This window comes from Dasypus novemcinctus, chromosome 25 (genome assembly GCF_030445035.2).
Source record: "Dasypus novemcinctus isolate mDasNov1 chromosome 25, mDasNov1.1.hap2, whole genome shotgun sequence".
NCBI lineage: Eukaryota > Metazoa > Chordata > Mammalia > Cingulata > Dasypodidae > Dasypus > Dasypus novemcinctus.
The window spans coordinates 44132153-44140615 of record NC_080697.1 but is presented as its reverse complement, the minus strand read 5'-3'; the positions used below and the strand labels follow the sequence as shown (position 1 = coordinate 44140615).

General features: G+C 44.3%; 1 protein-coding gene across 3 annotated transcripts in view; it reads right to left on the bottom strand.

Annotated features, from left to right (window-relative positions):
* Nucleotides 1–854: 854 nt before the first annotated feature.
* Nucleotides 855–8463, bottom strand: part of PXDN (peroxidasin) — a 124306-nt gene continuing 116697 nt past the window's right edge. For all 3 annotated transcript variants that reach the window (XM_004477673.4, XM_004477674.5, XM_071211847.1), the window contains 2 exons: nt 5495–5608; nt 855–3561 (listed from right to left, as the gene is read on the bottom strand). In XM_004477673.4, coding sequence (XP_004477730.1) covers nt 3442–3561; nt 5495–5608 — 234 coding nt within the window. In that variant the 3' untranslated portion in view covers nt 855–3441. The remainder of the gene's footprint in view (nt 3562–5494; nt 5609–8463) is intronic.

Genomic DNA, 8463 nt, shown 5'->3' with positions numbered 1-8463 from the left:
ATTCTTGAAGACTTGCGATAAACGCTTTTAAATTTATCACCTTCTCTATCAAGGATCTAAAGAGATCATCAGGGAAGAGTATTGAAGAATAGCATACAATCTCTTATTAAAAGATATGCCCCCCGAAAGCAGCCTAAGTGTCTCATAAATTTGGAAACAATTTGGAAGTTTGGTTTTTTTTTTAATCAACATTTAATTTTCCCCTAATAATTTATTTTCTTATGATAATTTTACAATATAAACAGTAATGATCCCTCCCTCCAGGCCCTCGTATCCTGCCCATTTTCCTACAGAACAGCTTTCTAAATCTTACGCCTGGACCGAGAGCCCAAGTGGATTTAAAGGTGTCACACTTTGTCATATAATCTGGTCCTACAGCGCCACACACAAGCATGTTTCTGTGGAGGAAAAGTTCGTCTGCAGTGGCCTCTGAGCTTTCCTCGCCCTTCCTGGCTTTTCACCCACTCACTTTCCACTTGGGAAAGCAAACTCTTCACCATTTATGCCTCAGTGTGAACCAAAGTCAATTTATGGCATGTACTTTTGCCTCTGACAAATGTTTTTGTCTACATGAAACAATCTCCAGGCAGCAAGGGGGCAGATCTAGCGGTTATTCCCACAAGGGCTCGACTCCCACCTGCCTAAGATTAAAAGGGAAGGGGAAAAAAAAGGCAGCCCTGTCCATTCCAGTTACTTCCATCTTAACCATCCCCCGCTTTCCACTGTTTTCACATTTTCGTATGACTACTGCTGCTCCCAAGCTTCTCTCTCTAGGACCCCTTCTTCCTTCTCAGGCTTGTGCTCTCACAGGGTGAGAGGAGAGGTTTGCGGGAAAAAGAAAGCCATCCGCCAACTTGAAAATGTGGCCCATTTATTTCAACTGAAAGGCATCATTACACAGTGCAAACACGTCTTTGGTAATGTATTGGTTACAATTAACATTAAACAGCTATCTGGCTGTTGGCAACAGTTAGAAAAGTAAATAAATATGTACATTTTGCTTCATATTACAGCAATCTTCTTACAGTGGCTACTAAAAGAAAGTTCATTCAGGCACTGCCCACTGTTTTGGTAATCGATATAAAATTAAACTGGTGTTCTGCAGACATTTCTATTGGAATTACAGAATTTTATTTTGAAAAATCACAGACAGCTTTCCCACCCTCTTCAGTTCACTGAGAACATAATCATTTTGACATCTGCCCAGCCCAGGATTCCTTCCACATATTTTACTCACGAATATACAGTCTCAGCAATGCTACCACAAGCACGCTTTCAATTCATATAATGAGACAGCAAAACATTCCCAGAAGACTAATAGATAATCTGCTAAAATTTTATACCTGAACAATTTACAAAACCATCAGTTTCTTTCAGAAAAGGTTATACATTTCCTAGTTTCCAGAAATCTGTTCCAATATTTAATTGATAAATTTGACTTGATAACATATTTCAAAACATATGTTATGGCCCAAGGAATGCCAACCAGTTTTATTAATCATTTAAAAATATGAGGCTATGGAGTTTAGCTGACCAATTTTATATATAAAACACTGTAAATATACTGTAAATATTCTTACAGCTGGAATGTTAACTATATCCCTGGCAGATGCGGTACAGTCACAGTGCACAAAGGCATTTGGTTCTTTCTTAATTGTAAGAAGGATGTTCACACTAGACTTGTATTAGAAGTCTATGTATTAGAAGAAAATCATACCAGACCCTAAAACTGTCCATTATGTGCCAGACATTGTTAGGAAACATGCACTCACCCCTCAGTTCCCCAATACTGGTCTCAAAACAATGCCATCCATTTTGGGCTTCCTTCTACGACAATTTAATTATGTAAAACTCACACTAAAATAACATCTTCAGGAAGCCTGTCTTCCTGCTCTCTACCCCATCTCCCATCCCAAGCCACCATCCAAGGACTTTTCACTGTGCTGCCCTCAACACTGTGTACATGAGCTGGGCAGAGCAACTGCAGCCTGTTTACCTCTGTCTTCCTGTTGGACCTAGACTGGGAATTCTATGGGGTCAGGGAGAATTACATTATATCTCTGGATCTTCTGTATGCAGCAAATTACCTGGCACATAGTGGGCGCTCAAATACATGCTTGCTGAACTCAACTTATATGTGTAGTGAAATGTTTTTGAGAACATATATCACTTCATATTTAGGGGAAAAAAATAAGGTTTTGGTCAATTGAAAAAAGAGAGACCATGAGGTATGATAGTTGCTTTTCACTGAATTCTGTAAGAACTTTTGCATAGTGGAAATGATTTTTCTGTCTTATCTAACATCTCCAAAAATGGGCAAAATTTCATCAAACACAATGCATTTTAAAAATACAAATGAGGTATAGGGATTGATTTTTTTCTTAAAGCACTTACACAACCTGAAGTTAGAAAGTTCCCAACACTGAAATTCCTTCCATCAGAAGAACGCTCTAGAGAAATATACTAGAAAGTTATTCTGTATACTCTGGTTTGGAAGAGAGCCTTACAAATGTGAATAGAGAAACAACGGCCTGTGGGCAGATTTTGGCTATCACTCCGGAGGTTTCATCGGATTCAAAATGGCATCGAAGAGGATTTTCATGTTTTGTTCACCACCAGGCAACATGCGTGCATGCACTAAATGAACACAAACCTGGTTTTGAAATGTGGCCTAATAATCATAACAAGCCATGTGTGAAAGGAGTTTGACACAAAGAAAGGCACAGGCTTTACATATGCTTTAAGCAAAGGAAATGTTATGCTTTATGATTAAATGCTGATGAGCTGTGAATTGTTACACAGAGAACCTAGACTAGGAAATGGTATCCAATGTCACTTTCAGAGGGGAGGGGGCAGCCCATATTTCTCTACTGAGACTCTGTTCCACTGTGAACACTCTCATAAAAGATTCTGTTCAGTTTGCCAAATACTGATTTTCTTTTTAAATGTAGCTTGAAATGTAACCCAGATTTCGGCGTCCTTCCATCTCTGGCAGCTCCATTATTCACACACATCTGCAGGGAACACGTTTGCAAGCTTCTGGTAACAGAACCAAGCAGAACTAACTTTTAGAGGTATCCTTTATTTAAAAAGAAATGGGTGTTATTAGTTGAAATCAATTTAGGAGCCTAAATGACTTAACTGTGCAATTTAATAATAGCACCAATTTTTCATTTTAAAATATTAAATAAAAACCTGAGAAGTCTAACATGAAGTTAGGACAATTGATCTACTTCCCTTCCCAAATATTTGCACTGTTATTCGTTCTCCATGAACACTCTGAGAAAAAGCATCCTGCGCGATATTCTGTAACAGCACCAGTTGAAGGTTGATGTGAAATGTCTTGAGTTCTTGATGTTTCTTTCAGTCTGCAGTTACCTGTATTGGCCATCTGATCTCAAGATGATGTCACAGAGAAACTCCTAGAAGTTTTAAAAGAACCTACGGTTTCTTTCCTGTAGTCTTTTTTAAGCAGACTGGACAACAGGCTCCTTTGATTTTCACTGGAGCTGGGCAATCTGCTGGCGGACAGGATTCCACAAAACAGGTGATCTGCCCATCCTGAGGAAGAAAGACGTAGTTCAAAAAAGAATCCGTTTCTGTAATAATTCGTGCACACAGCCCTTCACCCTTATTTCTAATGTATTACTCTGTACCACTTTTGACCACTTTACGTTTACCTCTTTTGTGGATTTTGTAATAAAGAAGTTACTCTTTGTTAATTAGAGATAATCATGCAGACAGCTGGACAGAGGGCAGGACAAAACCTTAGAAAGAAGCAAGGGTTCGGTGCTAGAGCACATAAGCTCCCCGCTTCTTCCTGGAAGGCAGACGCCCCCTGCCCACTGTCCTTTCCCCTCCTGGACCCGGAGCGGATGCAGAGGGCCAGCTCGGCCCACCCTCCTCTCCTCCCCACTGGGATAGTGACCTGTGCGATGTCTGGGGTGAGGAGGAAGTAGCCCAGAAGGGGGAGGGGACACAGCTCTCCCTGCTCTGCCCTGTCCTCCTCAACGTAAAGCTACCACCAGCGGTGCTGCAGCAGGTCTCTCCCAGTGTCCTGAGGGACAGGGCGACAAAGTGCACACTTCCCACACCGGCACGGAAGGTGCCCCCCGGGACTGGTCCAAGCCTTCCTTACCGTCCTCGTCTCCCCTTTCCATTGAGCTTTCGACAGAGCCTGGGCAGCAGCCAGCCCCCTTCTCGCTGCTCGTCCCCGTCACATCCTCCACCTGCCTGGGGAGGAGCAAACCTCCCGCGCTCGGGTCTCGGCTGCCCCCATCTCTGCGTCCCTGTCCATGGAGGGGCCCATCCGCAGAGCCCTCCACCCCGCTGCGCTGCTTCCCCTTCTCTATTCCGCAGAGGCCTTCCAAAACGCCTCCGGCTGCCGGGCGCACTCGGCCCTCTAACTCGTGGGCCTCTGGCTGGCACGCTTCCACGGGCCGGCAGCCGACAGCCCGCGTCCAGCCGCCGTCAGTCCAGCGTCCCGCAGAGACCCTGGCCTGCAGGTCTCAAGGCACGAGGCTGAGCCCGGGCCGTAGCCGGCCGTCCCTGCTGGGAGCGCGAAGCCGGCACGGATCCACATGGCTTGGGAGGAGCAGCCTAGGCCGGCTTTCAGCCCCCACTCCCCCAGGCGTCCTGTGCACAACCTGCACAGCCGCACGCTGCAGCCCCAGTCTAAGAGACACGGCTCTTCAGTTACAGTCACATTTGGCAAATCCCTGAACAGCTTGGAACCTAGGATTTCTCACCTGCCAAACGGAGTAATAACGACCTCAGAGGGCGCAAAAAGGTGACTCCTTAACGGTATCTTAAATGAGTTCTAGGGTGTTATGGTTTAAACATAAACAATTACAAAGAGAAAGGAGTTTTGTAAACCTAACTGTTTCACCTCTGAAGTGCGTTATCAATTTCTGCTCACCAGGCACCTTCCACTAGAAGAGGCGAGCTGCCCACCAGGGACCACGTCTTACTCACCTTTATAAAAAAACGCCCCGACTCCCCCACGACTAACGCAGCGTCAGCGTGTGTGCGGGCCGGCGCTGACCAGCTGTCTCTCAGGGGGAAGAGAGGCCGGTGTGTGCATGTGTAAGTGTCCACGGTGCTAAGGACCTTTGCACCTCGTGGTCTCTATCAAGCTCAGTGCGAAGTCACCGAAGTGGGGCTGGCAGGACAGCACAGATGCCTGCCCAGATCTCCCCTTCCCTGAGTGGGCACTCGCTGCCCCCCGCCTTAGGGACAGGCTCCTGCAGAGACTCTGCACTGCTAAGGCTTTCCTCAGCGAGTGCAGCTGGCAAGAGAGAAGCTGTGTGGCCCCAACGGGTGCCCCCGGGTGCCGGGGGGGGGGAGGGGGAGGGCCGAGCGGTGCGTGAGAGGCAGTGTCACCTCTGAAACCCCGGCCAGCACCTGGGAAAATCACTCCCCTTCGGCTTCGTAATTACGACTCTTGGGCAGTCGGCATGTAATCTGCGTCGTGAAACAAGCTCCCCATACTCACTTTGCATTCACAGACAGTGCAGGCATCTTTTTTCCACTTTGCATTGTTTGTGTGGGATTTACCCTCTGCATCAGTGCATTCAGTTTTACTGAGCCGGGATTCAAGTTTCTTTATCTGCAGTAAAGCCAAGGAAAACACAACAAGGCCAAAACTGTCGTTAGTCACTTCGGAGGAAGATTTCATCTCTTGTATTAAATATGTTTCTTTGCTTGAAATGATGGCTTAAGATGAACAGGGTTTGAGGTGAATAATTTCAAACACCTTTTATGAAATTTCAAATTTATTAGATAGTAGACAGGTGATAACCTGTTTGTCCGAAATCTTAATGACAAGATTATATGAAGACTGTCTTCTTCGATAGTAGAAGTATATAGATATATTAAAGTATAGTAACATTTATCAAAACAAAACAAACGTGGAAACAAGATATTTTCACAGGGTTGTATGAAAACAAGAACTGATCAGTTCTTCATCTGTTCATCAGTTCATCATCTGACCAGATGATGAAAACTTTCTTCACTTACATTTTCAAAAGAATGAATGTGACAGATTACTACCCAATATCAAATCCTGTCTAATTCTCTAGTAATAAAATCACTGAATTTTATGAGAAAACATGGAATCCCACAATCTCTTATTTTTAATTTACTTCTCTCTCCCTCCCCCCGTTGTCTGCTCTCTGTGCCCATTCGCTGTATGTTCTTCTGAGTCTTCTTGGATTCTTTTTTGTTGCATCATCTTGCTGCATCAGCTCTCCGTGTGCGTGTGGCACCACTCCTGGGTGGGCTGTACTCTCTTTGCACGGGGCGGCTCTCCTTATGGGGCGCACTCCTTGCACGTGGGGCTCCCCTATGTGGGGGACACCCCGGCGTGGCACGGCACTCCTTGTGTGCATCAGCACTGCGCATGGGCCAGCTCCACACGGGTCAGGATGCTGACCCATATGGTAGGCGGATGCTCTATCAGTTGAACCAAATCCGCTTCCCACAACAAACTCTTGACACCCAGTGTGGCCATGTGATTTAATCTCTGGTCAAGGAACTGTGGTTTCTTGGCATCGTCCTCTCAGGAGTGGGAGCATGCCATTCTCGGGCACTTTTCTTCCCTCTTGCTGGCGAAACACAGGCAGGGTGGTGGTAGCTAGAAAATCCCTGGGCCCTGCGGTGACCTTAGAAAATGAAGCCACACAAAATACAGCAATAAGGTGGTCAGAGCTTGACCCTCTGACACTGGAGGGTCTCAGCAGCTACCTCTAGACGTCTGTGGGAGAAAAAGAAACTTCCATCTCATTTAAGCTGTTGTTATTTTAGATTTTCTGTCACATGCAGCTGAAACTCAACCCAATCAATAAATGAGGCTTGGAATGGACATAATTTATTTGTCATCTACATCATGATGCTTCCAGTAAACATTTTAATAAAGTATGCTTGACTAGATAAGGCTCCTCTTTGATAAATGACATTAGTAACCACAGATAATTTTTTTTCAAGTTCCTACCAGTCAATTTCAATTAAAATGGCTTCCATTTATTTCAAGTCACAGCCTATCAGCCACACATGTGTGGTCTCAAAACTAGGTTAAGAGCAGATTATTTTACTTACGAAAAACATTATGCTATCCAAATTTGCCAAAATCACCTTATTCCCTGAATTTTTATAATGATTCTGCCTCAGTGATAACTCAGGCTGTCAAGATTATTTTGCCAAAGCAATTTAGGGAAATGTCTCAGAGAAAGCTTCTAAGCGAAAACTATCTTTTCTGCATGAATTATTCATTTACACAATTAATGTTTAAATTACCAGATCTTAGATGCTTTCTGGTCTAAAGTCTGTGGAAAAAGTGGGGCAATCCCTGATGCTCCAGAAGCAGCAGGCACAAGATGTGGAAGGAACTAAAAAACCTGCAAACCAGGTCATCTCTGTCCCCTGGAAGCCAGCCAGGAGATTCCAAATACTCATTTCAGTATCTGCTGGCTGACTGAATTTTCTTACTTTAAAACCAGAGAGAGGAACAACATAACTCAGATCTCGTGTTTTCTTCAGAGATAATAAGAATAAATTACACACATCTGCATGAACAAGGTAGAATAATATATCTCTCTGTGTTGCTAGAAGGAAATTATGGAGGAGGACTGGAAGATAACTCACATCTCTTCCAAACCTAATGACTGAAGATACCATATATAGGAATAGAGCTGGGGCTATAAAATTCCAAGTACCACGTGAGGACCACGGGCACGCAGATGTCACGGAAACCGCAGAGCATGAGCAGGCCATATAAGTATGAAGCTTCATGGTTTGCACGCTTCCTTTTATTTAGCCTTAAGGAATTTTCTCTCTTTAGTGAAATTATACTTAAAACCCAATGAAGAGAATAGAAAAGGTAGAAAGAAGTCTTCATTATTGGGGGGGGGGGGGGTGGAGGGGGAAATAACTCTGTAAAACCTGTAAGATAGGTTGATTCAAGGGTATTTGTATCCGGAGCCACCTGATCAAATGTATCAAGCCCCAGCCTCAAAGTACCTCCTTACCACACCTTGGGAACAAGGATTTAAAAGTCCTTACTCAAATACTACTGACCTCTCTGATAGGAAATAAGTAAACCCAGCTGCCTCAGAAAGCTAGAGACTAGATGATAAACTTAAAGGAAGTTGGGGGATAGAGGAAGGTTGCGAGCTGAAACATACATGGGTGAAATCTATAAGCTGAAGGTAAGTATTTGTACAGGGAAGGGATAAAATGGGGGGCATAGGGATACCTTTGGGTGGGACTTCGTGAGGTTGAGTGGTGCTAGGCATGGGAGGATGGGTCAGATGACCCAAGAAATTGGGGGAAGGGGGAGGGGAACATTGGAACATAAGAAATTGTCAGGTATGTGGTTGAAACTATAATGTTGACAAAACTATTTAGAAAATATAATAAGGAAGGTTACCAGTTTAAGATGCCTAAGAGGGGGCATCTGACACAGGG